At 40.6% G+C, this 21620-nt stretch overlaps 1 protein-coding gene across 2 annotated transcripts in view; it reads right to left on the reverse strand.

Moving 5' to 3' along the window:
- SCUBE1 (signal peptide, CUB domain and EGF like domain containing 1) overlaps window positions 1–21620 on the reverse strand; it is a 453110-nt gene that overhangs the window by 15733 nt on the left and 415757 nt on the right. For both annotated transcript variants that reach the window (XM_077469395.1, XM_077469394.1), the window contains 10 exons: window positions 20876–20968; window positions 19870–19986; window positions 17423–17560; window positions 16255–16458; window positions 13878–14039; window positions 9442–9609; window positions 5216–5377; window positions 4648–4845; window positions 2702–2854; window positions 2304–2383 (listed from right to left, as the gene is read on the reverse strand). In XM_077469395.1, the coding sequence (XP_077325521.1) occupies window positions 2304–2383; window positions 2702–2854; window positions 4648–4845; window positions 5216–5377; window positions 9442–9609; window positions 13878–14039; window positions 16255–16458; window positions 17423–17560; window positions 19870–19986; window positions 20876–20968 (1475 nt within the window). The remainder of the gene's footprint in view (window positions 1–2303; window positions 2384–2701; window positions 2855–4647; window positions 4846–5215; window positions 5378–9441; window positions 9610–13877; window positions 14040–16254; window positions 16459–17422; window positions 17561–19869; window positions 19987–20875; window positions 20969–21620) is intronic.

The following is a 21620-nucleotide window of genomic DNA, read 5'->3' on the forward strand; positions in this document are numbered from 1 at the left end:
CAGTGTAGTGTTTGGTGCAGACTTACTGTGTCCTCTCCTCGTAGTCCGGTCAATAAGACTGCCCCGAGGAGAATGACATCACTTCCTCCCTGCCTGTGTATACAATACACAGTGGGATCCATCAAAGTACCTGTCACAGTCCATCTGAGTACCTGTCGCAGTCCATCAGGGTACACGAGTACCTGTCACAGTTCATTTGAGTACCTATCACAGTCCATCTGAGTACCTGTCACAATCCATATGAGTACCAGAGTACCTGTCACAGTCCATATGAGTACCAGAGTACCTGTTACAGTCCATATGAGTACCAGAGTACCTGTTACAGTCCATATGAGTACCAGAGTACCTGTCACAGTCCCTATGAGTAACTGAGTACCTGTCACAGTCCCTATGAGTACCTGTCACAATCCATATGAGTACCAAAGTACCTGTCACAGTCCATATGAGTACCAGAGTACCTGTCACAGTCCATATTAGTACCAGAGTACCTGTTACAGTCCATATGAGTACCAGAGTACCTGTCACAGTCCCTATGAGTACCTGTCACAGTCCATACGAGTATCTGAGTACCTGTCACAGTCCATATGAGTACCAGAGTACCTGTCACAGTCCATATGAGTACCAGAGTACCTGTCACAGTCCATATAAGTACCCGAGTACCTGTCACAGTCCATATGAGTACCAGAGTACCTGTCACAGTCCCTATGAGTACCTGTCACAGTTCATATGAGTACCGAGTACCTGTCACCACCATTCAGAGTACCCAAATACCAGTCACCAGCCCATCAGAGTACCCGAGTACCTATCTGTAGCCCATGAGAGTACCCGTCACCAGGCCATCAGAGTACCTGAGTACTTGTCACCAGGCCATCAGAGTATCCGATTACCTGTCACCAGCTCATCAGAGTAACCGGGTACCTGTCACCAGCCCATCAGAGTACCCGAGTACCTGTCTGCAGCTCATCAAGTTACCCGAGTACCTGTCTCCAGCCCATCAGAGTACCGGAGTACCTATCTGTAGCCCATGAGAGTACCCGAGTACCTGTCACCAGGCCATCATAGTATCCGAGTACCTGTCTGCAGCTCATCAAGTTGCCCAAGCACCTGTCTCCAGCCCATCAGAGTACCAGAGTACCTGTCACCAGGCCATCATAGTACCTGTGTACCAATCTGCAGCACATGCCTCATAGAATATACGTTGGGATGTTTGCTTTCCAAAATGGGGTCATTTTGTGGGTAATTCCACTGTCCTGGTGCTCAAGGATCTTCAAAAGTGTAATAGGTAGGAATGAATTAAGATGTGTAATTTATGCTCCTAGAACGCCTGAAGGTACTACTTCAATGTTGGTGCTCTGTATGTGGCCAGGCTGTGTATAAGTCTCACACATGTGGTATCGCCATACTCGGGAAGAGTAGCAGAATGTATTTTGGGGTGTTAAAAAAATGCTTTTTCATTTTTTTCCACAAAAAAGAACCATTCAAAAGACTCCATTATGCCTCATTGATTATACATTGGGGTGTTTGCTTTCCAAAATGGGGTAATTTTGTGGGCAATTCCTCTGTCCTGGTGGTCCAGGGTCTTCAAAAGTGTAATAGGTGGTTGAGAAATGAGATGTGTCATTTATGCTTGTAGAATGCCTGAAGGTGCTACTTCAATGTTGGTCCTCTATATGTGGCTAGGCTGTGTAAAAGTCTCACACATATGGTATTGCCATATTCAGGAAGAGTAGCAGAATGTATTTTGGGGTGCAATTTGTGGTATGCATATGCTGTGGGTGAGAAATAACCTGATAATATGACAATTTTGTGTAAAAAAGAAATAAAAATAATCTTAATTTTGCAAAGAATTGTGGGAAGAAATTACAACTTAAAAAAACTCACCATGTTACTTACTTAATACCTTGGAGTGTCTACTTTCTAAAAAGGGGTCATTTGGGGGGTATTTGTACTTTCCTGACTTGTTGGTGTTAAAAGAAATGAGACCTGATGTACTGAAGGCCTGATCAGATGTGATCAATTTTCACTGATTGGCACCATAGTTTGTAGACTCTATAACTTTCACAAAGACCAAATAATATACACTAATTTGGGTAATTTTTACCAAAGATATGTAGCAGTATAAATGTTGGCCAAAATTTATGAAGAAAAATTACTAATTAGCAAACATTTTTATGATATGGGTACAGTGTTGCATGACTGAGTAATTGTCATTCAAAGTGTGAGAGCGCTGAAAGCTGAAAATTGGTCTGGGCAGGATGGGACTGTATGTGCACTGTATTGTGGTGGTTAAAATGTTAGCATACCTTTAAAATTTCTTGATGGTTATCTGAAGCATATAATCTGCCATCACGCACAATATCTTCTATTAACTGCTGGTAATCCTCTGTCAAAATTAAGAAGATTAGAAAATTAGATTACTTGGTTTGTGGAATGGGACAATAGAGACGTCAGCCATTTCTTGAAATGAGGCAATCCACTTTCTCATATCATTGCATACCATACAGTAGACCTGTGACCTGGGCTTTTAGTGTGGGGCCAATATTTTAAGGAGTCTCTGCGCTTGTTCAATTAAGCTTTGACAAAAAAAAACTAAAAACCTGGAAGCTGATTGGTTTCTATGCAGAACTTCACAAGAGCTTTAGTAAATCAACCCCCCCATGACAAGCTTAGACATGACAAATTAGATATAAAAAGAGCATACCATCATATGTGACATATGGCACTTGGAAACCTTTCCCACTGTTTCCTTCATTGGACTTAAACTGAATCCAAAGTTTTCTAGATCGTGAGGTGAATGCAATAGGCCTTTCATACGTTTGACACGTCTCGTATGTCGTTATGGAGGTTGGGGAGGCTGCAAATAGAAAATTTAAAAGGCTTAATAAAAGTCCAAGATACCTTTTTATGTTTGAATTAAAGGGACAAACATGATAAAAAAAATCCCCCACCTTCATCAGCTAAAGAGCCACAACTCTAGATATAAATTGAATGTACTGAAATAAACTTCAGACAACCTCATGAAGCAAGTATTGAGAAAGAAGAGATTTTCAAGCTTGACCTTCTGCTAATGAGTATCTCAGCAGCAAAAGAGATATCTGTGATCTATACAGTATGTGGCTCCCTAGACATACAGTATGTAGCTCCCTAGACTCCCTCCTTCCTCTAGCTGCCCACCCAGGGAGCACTTTATGTTTTATACTTTCTTTTTCCAAAGTCTTTGCAATGAAGCAGAGTTGAGCAGCAGGCAAGATAAGTATACAGTCCCTTTCTTACAGGTATTTGCTTTTCTGAAATGGTTGTATTATTTGGTAGGGTCTCTTTAAATTAAAATATGGCGTTGCCACTGCTTACCTTTCAAATATGCTGGTTCTTTGGCTGTCATGCCGATTCTAAGGCTATAATTCTTTCTGACTCGGAACCAAGTATGCAGTTCCAAAGTTTCATATTCATATACTGCATGCGTGTTCCAGGTCCATGTAAGCATAGGAGCCACAAATAAGCCAGGCAACTAGCATTTTCAAAAGAAGTCAGTCGTGGCTAAATGTCTTTCTTTATAGAAGATGACACTGAGAGAAATATATAGTTTGCCATTACAGAGTCATCCTTCTGAAAATGCTAGTTGCCTTGTCAGTCTGCATCAATTTGAATCAATGGCTTTAATATGTCAATACCTTGGAAAAAAATGTGTACATCAGATGTCCGGCCTTTGTCTGACATCATTTGCTGCATTGTTTTGGTTCAGTGACGTGAAAATGTATGTGCATAGCACCACCTACAGGCTGTTAAAGGGTAATACATCACATTACCACTACTGAAAAGCATCAAGATCTCCAGTAACAATATTATGCTTACAGCTTATTAACATTATTAAATTTGCTGATGTTTTGCCTCCTGTGTACAGTGCGAGTTCTGGCATAGTTGGGAACATCCAGTTCCCAAGTTGAATTTAATTCCAGTATAGACACCAAAATTAAAAATGAGGGTGCCTAGGCTCCTATAAAGCAGAATGATAGGAAGATTACTTACATGTTGTTTAAGCAAAGGCAGCATCATTTCTCCCTTACAGCAAAAATGCCTGTGGGATACACATTAACTGCAAGCCCATTCATTCAATTAAAGACAGTGTAATATTGTGGAATTGTAAATGACGGGAAGTGATAACATCTCCCTGGCATTCCGAGATTCGTAGTAACATCTTAAAGATGGGAGAGAAGGTACATCGGGCTTAATTTTAAGAGAATTGTGTTGTTGTTTTTTTTAAGAATTGCTTTAACAGAAATATGCAGATGAAGCTTTAGAGAGAACCTGTGCTTTACCTATGTGGTGCAAAGCAATGGCCTCATTTAAATTGGAAATAAAGCCTGTTGTGGGTCCCCAGGACTTTTGCCATAATGTGCAAGTAGGCACAGCATATTGCACGTTATTGCAGACTCAGGTTACTTGCACATGGCACAAAGCTCCCAGTCACTGTTTACAATGGAAGCCAGCAGGGTGGGCTCCCCATCATGTGACCACTGTGACAGTCAATCACAGAAATCCCTGGATCGATAAACCCAGGAAACGCCTCCAGCGCTTAGATGTCCTTAAGGAGCTGGCTTCAGGCATGGTAAGTGGTTGAGGTATAAATATTACTTATCTTTCACTTACCACTTTTTCTCATCACCAGTACATCTCCACACTCATCTTCGATTGGAAGAAAAATCTCTGGTACTATGATCAGTATTCTTCTTTTTGGAGGGGGGCTGATGTACCAGATGCATTCCACATGAGCTGGATAATCACCGGGATAGTTAGGAGACTCAATGTAACCTGTATAATCTCCCAATTCTCCTCCACAGTGTTGGTCTGTGAACAACAACAGACTCTTATCAGTTATGGAAGAAACACATTTGTACCCTAGGAGAGGAGCCTGTACAACTGTTCAAGACTGAATGTTTGCTTTGGAATTTAATACAACTTTAAATAAAATAGAATTAAAGTCTAAGCAATTCCATATTTACTAGGCTGCAAGATAAAACACCATTGTTTTTAAACAATGTTAAATTGCTGTATATTTCAGTTTAGGGGAGCTCCTATGAGCTCTATGCCCTTCTACTAATCTTTCTTTATAAGATGGTGCACAATGTAAGGAATTAGCTGATTTGCTACAAGGGATCATGTTCACCAATCTGCTACACATCATCATATAAAAGCATTGTAACAAATTCACACCTACTTTTGCAATGTGTTACATTGGTTGAACCATCAAAGTCTGTGCTTGTATTTCCTGGGCAGTTAATACAGAAATTCTGTCCAAACTCAGGCTGGTAGGTTCCAACAGGACATCTGATACATCTGTGCGTAGTAGAATTGTAGAAGTGTCCGGGGGAGCAGTGTACTGCCACAAAAAGATTGAAGAATAATGGCATTTTACAGAATTGTTTTAGCTACATTCATTGTTCACATTATAAGAGTTGACTTGTTTTTTTTCTGCATATAAAAAGAGAACACATAGAAACACCACAAGGCACTTCTAGGACACACAGAATTTTTTTTCTACATACTGTACCTCATTCTCTTCACAACACAGTTGTGATATGTGGTGCTTTGCAGCACAAATGACTACACTGTACATCACTGCAGGTGCATCAATGTGTTTGAATGAAGTGTCATTTTGTGACAATTCAAATAAGTAAAAAAAAAAAAATAAGTAAAAATGAAAGCAGCGTGATTCACTGAAACATTGAACTGCACCACCCCTCATCACTGGCAAAGGACAAACACCAGTTCGCACACAAAATCACTACATGCTGGTAAAATCAAAGCCTTTACAAGTTTACGTGAACCTGTGAAGTCCTGTATAGTCATGATTTGAAGTTTACACAAGCATGAGAGTACTCGTTCTATCCCCATGTGGCAGAGCTATGTCAATCAACAAGGCTGTCACATGGGAAAAGGGGAGTGAGTCACATTCCCTTCCATACCTGGATGCTCTGCCTAATGGAGCAGCAGGAGAATGCAGAACAAATGTGTGGTTGGGAAGGGGCAAAGTTAAAAGAACCTGCTGCTTTAAAATAAAAAAAGACCAAAAAACAAAAATAAAGAGAGCAGTATAAAAAGTAGGTCAACAAATACGCTCGTCACTCCTGGGCTAAAATGTTCTACTTTTCACGCAGAGAAGGGGCTTAAGGTAATTATGGGGATCTATCCTGAGGTGCCAGGGCTCCCATTTCATATTGTGGCAGTCTACCTTATCAGCTAATTGGGCCATCATGGATTCTATAACCTGTACATCTCTAATCCTAGCGATCAGATAATGCCAGCGAAGTCAGTCTTATCCACTGAAGGGTTATCAAACATCTGGCTGCCGTTCAGATATGGGTGTCTAATTTTTTGGCTAGCCCAGGTAATTTAGGATGGAGATATCACAGTAAATATAGTTTTGGATAGAAAGGAACATCTACCTCGAACAACTGATGGAGGAGATCCCAGACCGAGTGCCAGTATGGCTGTAGAGATAGGCATTGCCAATAGATATGAAGTAGAGTGCCCTGATCTCCAAGACACCTGCAGCAGCGATCCGAGGTTGATGAATATATAGCATGTAGATGGGATGGTGTCATGTACCAAAAAATAGTACCATGTATAGTGTGAAAATAAAGCTTTTAGCTGCACCGGACCATATGATTTGCCACTGTTCAGGGCAGAGTTCCTCTTTGAGAGTTTTCTCCCATCTAAGCATGCAACTACAGTATGTTTCCCTTGAGAATCCATGTTCTTCATCATTTTCCAAAGGCATCAAAGTTTTATAAGGCAACTTATGTCAGTTTTGGATTGGAACTTGAATTGGATTGGGGAATGATATATTGTCACCTTTATAAAAAGGACTTGTGTGTTACTATTTGCCATGGAATCACCATGGGACCGCACACCCAACATTTATGAGTATGAAGATCAGAGCTCTTTTGATGCAAACCTGTTAACGGATTTATGTATTGAGACCAGACGGTCAGTATAACAGCCAGACAAGTAGCATATATTAGCCTTCGAGTTACCACCCAATAATGTCCTCAGCTTGGCTCATCCAACTTTAGCTGTACCACTATTGTTTAGGCAGCCTGTAGCACCCCTGTTAGCTGAGCACAGCTGCCTGGTAAAATGCCCATGCTATTACCAAAGTAATGGTCCCACTGACTGCTGTCCATGGCCTACGCCAGCTGTGCGCACCACCACCCGGCAATGGCAGTAACATTACTCTCTGCAGGTTGTGCACAGCTCCCTCAGGAGGGTGGTAGAATGAAAGTTGAAGTGTTTTTATGGGCAGCATAACAAAAAAAGTGTGATTTTAGAAAGTTTAATAAGTATGGGATAATACATTTTAAAGTGCAAGTGTTGTTTTAGATCTGTTATTCTTCTTACCATCTAGCAACAATCCTTGTTTACAAAAAACATTTAACAGGACACTGGATTTCCAAAGCGTTTTGGGCTAGCTAAAGAGAAAGAACAGCAAACACTGCCTGCTTTCAGGCCCAGTTTTTTTTTTTACTGACTGGTAAAGGGTAAGCCACTGCTCTGACCTATTCACTTGTCTGCATCAATGTATTTTTACATCCAAGAAGCAAAGGCAGTGCCTGGAAAATCTAAAAATGAACGAAAGCTTCACCTAATGGCTCAAAGGGAGAATACAAAATATTTGTATAGACTATTTTTTGCTATTTTTACTTGAGAAACTTTTTATTTTTTTCAGTCCTAAGTAGAGCTGCAACTAACGATTAGTTTGTCTGTCGACTAATCTATCGATTCTTTTTTCGATTAGTCAACTAGACGATTTTTTTTTTTTTTAATTAATCTGGTGTTGTTGTTTTTTTGATTAGCTAATTAGTCCTTTGGATAACTTTAGAAAAATTAAGTAGATAAAAAAAAGAAAAAAGGTAAGAGAAAAGAATATAACTAGTACATACATGTATATATTATATATAAGTACGTACTTATATTCTTTTATCTTACCTTTTTTTTTATGTACTTATTTTTTGCAAAGTTAAGATAAAAGAAAATAAATATATAATTATTTTATCTTAGCTTTTTATTTTCTGTTCAGAAGTTCATGAATGTTTATAATTTATTTTTTACAATGCTTTCTTTTTTTAAGGGGTGTGGAGACAGTATCAGTGTGTTTTTTGTTTTTATTATTTTACATTTTTAATTTTTTTTGTTATGTATTGCAATTTTTTATCAGCCCTGTTGGGGGGCTATGGTGAGATATCAGGGGTCTTAACAGGCCTCTGACATCTCCCATTTGAGACAGGGAAAGGGACTGGGGACACAGATTCCGCAGTCCCTTTCTCTGCAGCCTCTGCTGCACTGATAATGAATGGAGAGAAGACAGTGGCTTCTCTCCATTCATTAACTGAGACATCGTAATCACAGGCGGTTACAATGATTCAGTTACGTGAATGGACAGAGTCAGTGGTCACTGACTCTGTCCATTCTGAAAAACGAAGGAGCCGGGTTTACCGGCTTCTACCTCCACTCTCCATCCTGAGATACCGAGGGGGGGGGGGCAGCAGCATGGAGGAGGACACAGAGAAGAGAGAGGGGGACAGATGCACGGAGGGGGACACAGAGAAGAGAGAGGGGGACAGATGCACGGAAGGGGAGAAGAGAGTAGGACAGATGCACGGAGGAGAGCGAGAGACACGGATCAGTGTGATGCATCGATGCCCTGCAGGCAAGTCAACGTATTTTTGTAGTCAACGTAATCGATTACGTTGTCTCGTCGTGGCAGCTCTAGTCCTAAGCATTAAGAATAAAGAAATTAAGCACAACACTATTATAGATTCCATACATGAGTGTATGTTTCTGGAGCATTTATTCAACTCAAGTAGTTTAAAGAGTAACTCCACTTTTGTCAAGAAAAATAATCAACAATCCCCTCTGGGTGATCCACGTACATTGCAAGGATTTGTTTCTGCTCTAAAGAAAAGAGCTGTTTGTTGTCTGCAGAATAAACCTGAATGGGAGTGACTTCTTCTTTATTAATCAGCTGACACACTTGCAGTGTTCTAAGGAGAAAAATGCAGGGTCTGCATCCATTTAGAGGTGATTAACCTGAAATTTTTGTTGCAGAGGATGCTAAAAATCTGACTTTGTGCAGACTTCTGAGAAAATCAGTGAGACAATCACAAAAGCAGGACATGACAATTCCAATGGTTTACAGAATTCCTCCGGGTTGCTATATTGCATAACATTTTACAGAAAACTACATCTCGACAGACTGAAAAGGAACGGTAATGTTTAATAACATTCAATTACAATATGACTTGTGTAGCATATGTATACGCTATATTATTATAATTTTTTTTATTTGCCATTTTTTTTTCATGAAAGTGGAGTTACTTTTTAAAGGTTTATTTTCTGCACAAACAAGGACATGTGTGATGCAAATGCTGGTAATTTGCTCACCTTTTGTCTCACAGTCTTGGAACGTAAGAGCACTTTCATATTTAGTCACCAGTCCGCCTCCACATGGAAAACAGATTGTGCGGCCAACGTCTGGCTGATATGTGCCCAGTGGACAAGCCTTGCAAGGTTTAAAACCATCCACAGAATAATGTCCAGGAGCACACTTTCCTACAGAACAAGAAAACTGCAGTCTTATCAATTATCTCAGGACAAAAAATACAAAAACAAACTCAAAGAACCAACTTTGTCTTTTTTCTGTCATCACTTTTCTGTGCTTCTAAAATGTATTCACAATGATATGGTACATTTAGTCACAGACATGATTATTAACCATTGTACAGTGGGAAAAATTATTATTTGATTCCCTGCAGATTTTGTAAGTTTGCCCAGTTACAAAGAAATAAGGGTCTCTTATTTTTATAATAGGTGTATGTTAAATGATAGAGACAGAATATCAACCAAAAATCCAGAAAAAAAAAAAGCACGATACAAATGTTATAAATTGAGTTGCAGTTCAAGGAGTAAAATAAATATTATATACTGTACCAACCAATAATTCTGGCTCCCACAGACAGGACTAATCTGTGTACCACATGAGCACATACTGTAGCTGGTCAATTTTAGAAGGTGCTCCTAATGCCGCACACACAGGACCGAACTTTCCGGCAGACTAGGTCCGATGGAATAAGTTCGTCGGACAATCCGATCGTTTTTCATATAAAAAAAATCAGATGGACCTAGAAATAGAACATGTTTCAAATCTGTCTGACGGACTCAATCCCTACCGTCTTACGTCATCCCATACAAAACGAATGGACTTTCGAACGGACTTAGTCCGTTTGTGTGTGGCCAACTCCGTTCGTTCGGAAGTCCATCGGCACTCCGCCGAAGTCCATCAGGAAGACTGTAGGACCTAGTCTGCCGGAAAGTCCGGTCGTGTGCACGTGGCATAACAACAACTTGGTATGTGTATAAAAGACACCTGTTCACAGAATCTCTTTCTTCCATTCAAACCTCACCATCATGGACAAAATCAAAGGACATTGGGGATAAGATTGTAGACCTGCACAAGGCTGGAATGGGCTACAAGAGTATCAACAAGAAGCTTGGTGAGGAGAAGACAAGTGTTGGAGCAATTATTCGCAAATAGAAGAAATACAAAATAATCATCAATTTTCCTCAGTCTGGAGCTCCCTGCAAGATTTTGCCTCATGGGTTAAGGATGACAATGAGAAAAATAATGGATCAGCCAAGAACTACATCAAAGAAGCTTGCGCATGATCTCAAAGCAGTTGGGACCACAGTCATCAAATAAACCATTAAGCACATGTACAGGGCCATGTGAAGTTTTTCCAATGATTTAGAGAAGCAACTAAATGATTTGAGAGAAAGTGATGTGGTCAGATGAGACCAAAATATAACTCTTTGGCAATAACGCAACTTGCCGTGTTTGGAGAAAAAAAATGCTGACTATGACCCTAAGAACACCATCCCTACAGACAAGCACGGAGGTGGAAACATTTTACTTTGGGGTGGTTTCTCTGCTAAAGGTACAGGCCAACTTTGCCGCATTGAGGGGCCAATGGACGGGCCATCTATTGTAAAGTTTTGGATGAGAACCTTCTTCCCTCAGCCAGAAAGCGGGTCATGGATGGGTCTTCCAGCATGACAATGACCCAAAACATGCCGCCAAGGCAATAATGGAGTGGCTCAAGAAGAAGCACATTAAGGTCATGGAGTGGCCTAGCCAGTCTCCAGACCTTAATCCTAAAGAAAATTTATAGAAGAAGCTGAAACTTCGATTTGCCCCGCAAGAGCCAAGAAATCTTAAGGATTTAGAGAAGATCTGTAAAGAAGAGTGGACCAAAATCCCTCCTGAGATGTGTGCAAACCTGGTAACAAACTACAAGAAATGTCTTACCTCTGTCCTTGCCAACAAGGGTTTCTCTACCAAGTACTGGGTCATCTTTTGCTTGGGGATCAAATACTTATTTTACTCACTGAAATGCAACTCAATTTCTAACATTTGTATCATGTGTTTTTTTCTGGATTTTTGGTTAATATTCTGTCTCCATCTTTTAAAATACACCTATGATAAAAACTAGAGACCCTTCATTTCTTTGTAAGCGGGCAAACGTACAAAATCTGCAGATGATCAAATAATTATTTTCCCCATTGTAAATATTCAAATGACAGCGCCATGAACATTCAAAACAACTTTACCTAATAAATACGGATACTATCTAAAGCAGGGAAACAATAATTACTAAAGTTTAAATGTGTACAGTGGGGCAAAAAAGTATTTAGCCAGCCACCAATTGTGCAAGTTCTCTTACTTAAAAAGATGAGAGAGGCCTGTAATTGTCAACATAGGTATACCTGAAATATGAGAGACAAAATGTGAAAACAAATCCAGACAATCACATTGTCTGAATTTTGAAATATTTGGTGGAAAATAAGTATTTGGTCACCTAAAAACAAGCAAGAAGATCTCGGACTCTCACAGACCTGTATCTTCTTCTTTAAGAGGCTCCTCTGTTCTCCACTCATTACCTGTATTAATGGCACATGCTTGAACTTGTTATCAGTATAAAAGACACCTGTCCACAACCTCAAACAGTCACACTCCAAACTCCACTATGGTGAAGACCAAAGAGCTGTCGAAGGACAACAGAAACAAAATTGTAGACCTGCACCAGGCTGGGAAGAGTGAATCTGCAATAGGCAAGCAGCTTGGTGTGAAGAAATCAACTGTGGGAGCAATAATTAGAAAATGGAAAACATACAAGACCACTGATAATCTCCCTTGATCTAGGGCTCCACGCTAAATCTCTCCCTGTGGGGTCAACATGATAACAAGAACGGTGAGCAAAAATCCCAGAACCACGTGGAGGGACCTAGTGATTCACCTGCAGAGAGCTGGACCAACGTAACCACGATGCTGCCAGGGACTCAGATCCTGCAGTGCCAGACATGTCCCCCTGCTTAAGCCACTACATGTCTGGGCTCGTCTGAGGTTTGCTAGAGAGCATTTGGATGATCCAGAAGAGGATTGGGAGAAGGTCATATGGTCAGATGAAACCAAAATAGAAATGTTTGGTAGAAACACAACTCGTCGTGTTTGGAGGAGAGAGAATGCTGAGTTGCAACCAAAGAACACCATACCTACTGTGAAGCATGGGGATGGCAACATCATGCTTTGGGGCTGTTTCATTCTACAAAGGGAACAGGGTGACTGATCCGTGTACATGAAAGAATGAATGGGGCCATGTACATCAATGAGTATACCTTGCTGGTAGGTGGGCCATTAGCCAATACTGTCACTCTTCCTTGAGCAGGCAACAGGGTCTTTTTAACGTTAAAAACATTCCATCACTTACCTCCACATTATCCAGAAAAATCTGTGTATATGAAAGAATGAATGGGGCCATGTATCGTGAGATTTTGAGTGCAAACCTTTTCCTATCAGCAAGGGCATTGAAGATGAAACGTGTCTGGGTCTTTCAGCATGACAATGATCCCAAACACACCGCCCGGGCAACAAAGGAGTGGCTTCGTAAGAAGCATTTCAAGGTCCTGGAGTGGTCTAGCCAGTCTCCAGATCTCAACCCCATAGAAAATATTTGGAGGGAGTTGAAAGTCTGTGTTGCCCAGCGACAGCCCCAAAACATCACTGCTCTAGAGGAGATCTGCATGGAGGAATGGGCCAACATACCAGCAACAGTGTGTGATAACCTTGTGAAGACTTATAGAAAACGTTTGACCTCTGTCATTGCCAACAAAGGATATATAACAAAGTATTGAGATGAACTTTTGATATTGACAAAATACTTATTTTCCACCATAATTTGCAAATAAATTCTTTCCAAATCAGACAATGTGATTGTCTGGATTTGTTCCCACATTTTGTCTCTCATAGTTGAGGTATACCTATGATGACAATTACAGGCCTCTCTCATCTTTATAAGTGGGAGAACTCGATCAATTGGTGGCTGACCTCTTTTTTGCCCCAATGTATGTCAGGGCAAAAAAAAAAAAAACCCTATGCAGTATATCTCTCACACTTTAAGCCAGTCCAATGTAATCCCCAAAGTCATATTCACCAATATGTTCTACTTTTCTGCCTCTCCACTCTACTGCTCTACCAGAGCAGAGATTCTGTGACCTCCACCTTTGACAGTGCTTAGGCCTGAGCAGCCAATCGTTTCAACGTTTTCCCATTCAGAATGACAGCAACCTCATTCCCCTGGGTTAGCTCTGACAACTTTCAACACTAAAGCTTACCCAGGGTCGACTCTTGCAGTGAGAGTTGACAAAGGAGTTCAGATCAATGAGTGTACCTTGCTGGTAGATGGGCCATTAGCCAATACTGTCACTCTTCCTTGAGCAGGCAAGTAACAGGGTCTTTTTAATGTTAAAAACATTCCATCACTTACCTCCACATTCTGAGACATTTCTTGCCCCAACAATGCCCAAGCCATCATTACTTGGGCAAGTCTCACATGACAGCTGCCCCTCCATATCCTGGTATGTTCCCGGCAGACAGGGCATACATTGATTGCTTTCACCACTGTAGTATGTACCCATTCCACAGGCCACTGAAATGAGATGCAGAGACAGTTAGATCACCTAGATTGTAAAGTCCATGGGGTATGGCTTTGCCAATTTTTTCTGTAAAGTTTGCTACACTAATTATTGTTTAATTAAGATCACCCACCATAACACAACCACCCAGTTAAAATTGAGAAGATCCCACTTTTGCTGCAAAAACAGCCCTGATCAGTCGGAGTATGGACTCCACTAGACCTGTAAAGGAATGCTATAGTATCTGGCACCAAGCCGTCAGCAGCAGATCCTGGAAGTAGCAAGGTGGGGTCTCTATGGATTGGACTTGTTTTTCCAGCACATCCCACAGATAATTGGATTGAGATCTGGAGGATTTGGAGGCCAAGTCAACAACTCAAAGACACCTTCTTGCTTTGCTCCGTGGTCCAGTTCTGATGCTCACGTGCCCATTTTAGGCACTTTTGGCTGTGGATGCAGATCAGCATGGGCACCCTGACTGGTCTGCAGCCACGCAGCCCCTTATGCAACATACTGTGATACACTGAGTTCTGAAACCTTTGTATCAGAACCAGCTTTAATCGGGAGTTTGATCTACAGTAGCCCTTCTATTGGATCGGATTACATGGACCAGCCTCCACTCCTCGCATGCATCAATTAGCCTTGGTCGTTCATGACCCTGTCGCTAGTTTCCCAAGTTTTCCTTGCTTGGACCACTTTTTTCGTAGGTCCTGTCCACTAAAGACCGGAAACATCCCACAAAAGCTGCAGTTTTAACGTTGTTCTGATCCATTTGTCTAGTGATTACAATTTGGCCCTTGTAAGGTCGCTTAAATCCTTATGCATACCCATTTCTTTCTGCTTTCAACCCAGCAACTTTAAGGATACATGTTCACTTATGGCCTAATATAAGTCACCTAATTTCAGATGCCATTGTAACAAGATAATCAATGTTACTTACTTTACCTGTCAGTGATCATGATGTTCTGGCTGATCTATTGTGCTAAACATGCCAGCATATCTTGAAACCACTTTAAACAAGCTTTTGATTTCAAATGGATAAAGTCAACCTACCAATGGCTTTGGTTGCTTTTTTAGTTTTGATCCAATCTGTGGAAGCAGGTTGCCCTAAACATTATATATATATATATATATATATATATCTCAATAAAACTGGTAAAAAATCTGACTAAGTTAGGTGGTATTTATCATAATAGCACTTGTGGGTCTGTGCGTAAAGCAGCTGGGTTAAAGGGGGAAGCACTAAACCTCAAAATTTATAGACTGCGATTGCTTTTATTTTTTTGTTTCTCTTTCTTCTGGTCCCACTGGGCATTTGTGACCAAATTCCACAAATACAATACTCCAGTGTATAGCCAGCATAGTGGATTCAAGTAGCAGACTCAGAGTTTTATCCTGCTACAATTCCAAGTTGCACCCCACTCTGCCATTACCAGTGAGCTGTGACGCAAAGCTGCAAATTGTTTTTAATTCTATCTCATGCATGCGCCTATAAAAGCATACATAACTCATATCTTTGAGTTCATGTTGGGATATAGTTTAGTAGTTAATATTGCTCTTCAGAGTTCTTCTATAAAATATGGTAATGATGGCAGTAATAATGAAAGAAATAATAAAGCTTAGAGTGTATTTACACAAACTGGGCATTGAACAAATGGTATAAATCCCCCAAAGGTTTTGACTGTAGAACTGAAATCTGGCCTTAGGGCTCCATTCACACCAATCCATTTTGTCCTGTTTTTTGCAGAAACACAGGACATTTTTTAACAAGGGTTCCTATGGAACATGTTCACATCAATGCATATTTTGTGCCTTTGCATTTTTGGAAAAAGTCAGGGACTGGAATGCAAAATGGTGATTTTTTTTGGTTCAAAATACTTCATTGGAGAAGCTACAGAAAATCAGTGTTTTTACAGTGATTTTGCAGTGTTTTTCAGTTTTAAATCTGCCCAACAACAAATTTTCCCAAAAAACCCCCCTCAAATTGTGGCAAAATCACAGTAAAAAAAAATGCGGAAAAAGAACTGCAGAAACGCTCAAAAGCAACATGCATAGATGTGAATTGAGCCTAAGTGTCACATGACCCACTGTTAGTTTTGTTGCACATACTAAACCTACACTGCACCCAGTAGAAAGCCCAGCCCTCTCAGTATATCCAGCGGATGTTATCTGCTTCATTAAAAAAAAACATTCCTGGCTCTCATCTACAAGTAAAAGATATATTAATACCGCATTTCCCATCCTGCAGGGCCTGTCCGGTGCTGCACACCTCCTGATTCTCCAGGCTCTTTGCTGGTTTCTGAGCCACCTCATACTCCATGCCAGAAAACTGGATGTAAAACTGCTGCCTGTTTATAGACTTCCTCAGGGTCTTGATGGCAGCCTGTAGCTTCTGTTCCGCCTTCTTCCGTATGCAGTCAAAATTACAGGAATCTAAGGAGAGATCAGGGGCATCATCTATGGAGCTATAATTCTAAAAAATCTACAAGAATCTATATACACTGCATAGGAAGACAAGTTAAGGACCAGGTGGATACAACACCCTCTCAACAGGCTCTGTTCATCTGTCTCATTTATCATATATCTTACAAGAAAACTCAAATTTCTACCCTAGCTTCATTCATACACTTTCCAAAGTCATTTGGCTATAAGACTCTGGTCATCTACAAAGCTCTGTCAATTCTTAGGTTCCAAGGGTCACCTGCCTGAACCCAGGGCAAAAAACTGAAGCCAGGTACATATGGGTGTTTTGTAAATGTGTATGCTGTACTTTATTATTTATCATTCTTGTTTTGATTTGTTGTATATTAAAGGCATGGGAACATGTGGAATTTTTAATAAGTTGTTATAAATGAAAAAGTATTAAGAATAAAATGGCTCCTGATGGATATAGCAGCTCCTTTCAACTATCCTGGATCTGTTTTTGAGCCCAAAAAAAAATGTAGTCCCATCGTAACGAAATTATGTCATCACGTTCTGAAAGATCAGATTTTTCGCCAACTTGGCCTGACCGTGTGTATGCAACAGTTTCGGACACAATCGGTCGGACTAAATCCGATGGGCAATATCCGACGGATTTGGTTGGCAGAATCTCCGACCGTGTGTACAGGGGCTTAGAAGATATAACTTGTGTCAGGCCATACAGCTTGACACTTCTGCTCTGAAAAGGAGAGAATACAGGTATAAGAAAAAATAAATTAAAAATAAAGTTACCTCTGAGAGGTAGGGCTGCATAACTATAACAATCCATAGAGTGGAGATTCAGATGATAACAAATGCCCATTAGCTACTTTCTTTTTTTAAGGCCCTCTCCTGTGTTTAGTAATTAATGTCCAATAACAGCAATTTTTTAATTAAATATACTATGACATGTTCAAATACACAAGTTATGACAAACCTGATCCCTCTTCTCTCTTCATCTCCAGCTCAAACTCTGCTATGATATGTGACACTTCCTTGGACGGTGATTTCCGGCCGCGTTTCTTTTTCTTTGATGAGTCGCATTTGAGGTTCACAAATGTAACGTGACAGCTATCTGTACATTGAAAATAAATTATTCCTAAACATGAGAACAACACAGAACCTGGCATGTAATGGCACAGCTCTTTAGTCAATGATACAATCCAAATCAATTAAGAGGTCTGATAAACAGTAGGAATGGAAAGACAACCTTAGTATCTGTAAAAGCCAATCACGTTCCAAAGATAATTAGGGAGATGTGTGCATGAACTTTGTTTGGATCAGAACTGCTTTTCTCACCATAAAAGTCAATAGGAATGCGAAAGTAGTTTGATGCAGTTCAGAAGGTGGTAAACAGCAGGTTGGATGCACCCAAGTTAAATGCACCTGAAAGAATGCAGCATTTGACCATCTACAGTATCTCATAAAAGTGAGTACACCCCTTACATTTTTGTAAATGTTTTATTATATATTTCATGTGACAACACTAAAGAAATTACACTTTGCTACAATGTAAAAAGTAGTGAGTGTACAGCTTGTATACCAGTGTAAATTTGCTGTCCCCTCAAAATAACTCAACACACAGCCATTAATATCTAAACCGCTGGCAACAAAAGCGAGTACACCCCTAAGAGAAAATGTCTAAACTGGGCCCAAATTGTTAATATACAGTGGTGTGAAAAAGTGTTTGCCCCCTTCCTCATTTCCTGTTCCTTTGCATGTTTGTCACACTTAAGTGTTTCGGAACATCAAACCAATTTAAACAATAGTCAAGGACAACACAAGTAAACACAAAATGCAATTTGTAAATGATGGTGTTTATTATTAAAGGTGAAAAAAAATCCAAACCATCATGGCCCTGTGTGAAAAAGTGATTGCCCCCCCTTGTTAAAACATACTATAACTGTGGTTGTCCACACCTGAGTTCAATTTCTCTAGCCACACCCAGGCCTGATTATTGCCACACCTGTTCACAATCAAGGCATCACTTAAATAGGAGCTGCTTGACACAGTAAGGTCCACCAGAAGATCCTTAAAAGCTACACATCATGCCGAGACCCAAAGAAATTCAGGAACAATTGAGAAAGAAAGTAATTGAGATCTATCAGTCTGGAAAGGGTTATAAAGTCATTTCCAAAGCTTTGGGAATCCAGCGAACCACAGTGAGAGCCATTATCCACAAATGGCGAAGACATGGAACAGTGGTGAACCTTCCCAGGAGTGGCCGGCCGCCCAAAATTACCCCAAGAGCGCAGCGACGACTCATCCAAGAGGTCACAAAAGACCCCACAACAACGTCCAAGGAACTGCAGGCCTCACTTGCCTCAGTTAAGGTCAGCGTTCATGCCTCCACCATCAGGAAAAGACTGGGCAAAAATGGCCTGCATGGCAGAGTTCCAAGGAGAAAACCACTGCTGAGCAAAAAGAACATCAAAGCTCGTCTCAATTTCTCCACAACACATCTTGATGATCCCCAAGACTTTTGGGACAACATTCTGTGGACCGATGAGACAAAAGTGGAACTCTTTGGAAGGTGTGTGTCCAAGTATATCTGGCGTAGAAGGAACACTGCATTTCATAAAAAGAACATTATACCAACAGTAAAATATGGTGGTGGTAGTGTGATGGTCTGGGGCTGTTTTGCTGCTTCAGGACCTGGAAGACTTGCCGTGATAAAAGGAACTATGAATTCTGCTGTCTACCAAGAGATCCTGAAGGAGAATGTCCGACCATCTGTTCGTGTACTCAAGCTGAAACGAACTTGGGTTCTGCAGCAGGACAATGATCCTAAACACACCAGCAAGTCCACCACCAAATGGCTGAAGAAAAACAAAATGAAGACTTTGGAATGGCCTAGCCAAAGTCCTGACCTGAATCCTATTGAGATGTTGTGGTATGACCTTAAAAAGGCCGTTCATGCTCGAAAACCCTATAATGTAACTGAATTAGGACAATTCTGCAAAGATGAGTGGGCCAAAATTCCTCCAGGACGCTGTAAAAGCCTCATTGCACGTTATCGCAAACTCTTGGTTGCAGTTGTTGCTGCTAAGGGTGGCCCAACCAGTTATTAGGTTTAGGGGGCAATCACTTTTTCACACAGGGCCATGATGGTTTGGATTTCTTTTCACCTTTAATAATAAACATCTTCATTTACAAATTGCATTTTGTGTTTACTTGTGTTGTCCTTGACTATTGTTTAAATTGGTTTGATGTTCCGAAACACTTAAGTGTGACAAACATGCAAAGGAACAGGAAATGAGGAAGGGGGCAAACACTTTTTCACACCACTGTAAAGCCTATAACAGTGACTATTACAATGTATTGCTTTAAGTGCCTTTCAGCGTTGTCCAGAACACCCAATTACTTCTGCAGGTAATGACTCACCTGTCATTGGTTGCTTTGTAGATTCTTTAATTTTGTCTTTACTGCGTGGACGCAGGTGGCATTTGGCATCCTTTATTTTAAAACGAGCTTTCTGGGTGATCGGAGGACCTGCAGAATCTGGATATTTAATAATCATTAACTTTAAGCATCAGACAGAGGAAGATGGAAAATAAAGTGACTTTATAGAGCATTAATAAATGTGTTAAATGTTTTCTGGTTAAAAGCCCATACGGGCAAGCAGATACACTGACAGGAAGGAAGGAATCTACAGCACTGTGGTAGTTCATTGAGAACTACAAGCCGACAGCTGTAAAGGATGTTGGGGCTGGCTTGTAGTTCATTCACACACAAGGCTATGTGAATGAAGTGCAGCCACACTGATTTCAAAGACTGACAGCTAGAACAGGGACCTTCTCCCCATACTGCTTTCACAGGGAGGGGGGGGGGGGGCAAATCGGGCAGCAGCTGCAGCATTGGGTGGAACATGTAACTCATGGTTCATGAGTGAAACCGACAGGATACTGTACATAGCCTTCCTGAAAATGTCACAGCACCCTGCTTCAGTAATCTTCTCAAGAGCCCTCAGCACTTTAGATACCTTTAGAAGTAGATGCCAGTGCTTAGGTGGAGGGCACGCCTAGGCAGGCGACATGTGAATGCAGAGCAGCCTATGTTACACCCACATGTGATCCTAGCCTACAAGATTGAAATAACCGATATCCAATGAATGAAAGAAACAGGCCAAACTGGGGAGGAAAGTGTTGGATGGATCCCTCAGTCAGGAAATGAGGTGGCCTCTATCTGACCTGCTGTACAAGACCGAAGGGAAGGTTGGAGTTTAGCTTTAAATTATGGATTTCTCATCACTTGCTGTGTCAATGACAATGTTCCCTAGGACAAACAAAGAGAATCAATCTAGCCAATAGGGAAACGAACAAGCATTTGACTCAAAATAACAAACGTGCACACCAGAAGTATCAGTCATTACTATTTCAGAGACCCTTACCTGTGCAGGTTAGTATTGTAGCATTGCGTTTCTGGACTGACTTGTTTGGCTGCACTGGTAGACCACAGCTCAATGTGTAGTTATTCTCCGACTCTACATAAATGAATAATACATTATATGTATTGTTAAATAATCACATACACAATGGTTATTAAATATTATGTCATTTGTCTGTGCATAATGAGTTGGTGACTAATGAAATTAGCAAAGTGCACAGTCTATTTTTCTCTAGTAAATCAATGCCTATAGGCACCTACACATGATCAGAGTTTCCAATGGGAAATGTTTGATGTCAGGCTGTTGGCGGTAAGTCCGACAGTGTGTATGCTCGATCGGACAATTGTTGTCGGACTTTCCGCCAACAAATGTTGGCTAGCAGGTTCTCAAATTTTCTGCCAACAAAGGTGTGTTGTCAGATTTTCCGATCGTGTGTACACAAGTCTGTCGCACAAAAGTCCAAAGTACAAACACACATGCTCGGAAGCAAGGATGAGCCAGAAACAGTCGGTCTTGTAAACTAGCATTTGTAATGGAGAATTAACATTTGTGACGTGGCAAATTATGAAATCTCCAAATGCACAATTCTCGTCTTTAATGGGATAATAATGAAGCTGCTTTGCTGGCGATACTGATGGAGTTACAGTATTGCAAACAAGTTTTCAAAGGCTTTTTTTTCTAGTGCTATCAATAATAATAATAATAATAAAAAAATAAAAAATAAAAAAAATAAAAAAAATATATATAT

The sequence above is a fragment of the Lithobates pipiens genome, unplaced genomic scaffold, assembly GCF_037356315.1.
Source record: "Lithobates pipiens isolate NorthernLeopardFrog02 unplaced genomic scaffold, aLitPip1_a1.2 Scaffold_8, whole genome shotgun sequence".
Taxonomy (NCBI): Eukaryota; Metazoa; Chordata; class Amphibia; order Anura; family Ranidae; genus Lithobates; species Lithobates pipiens.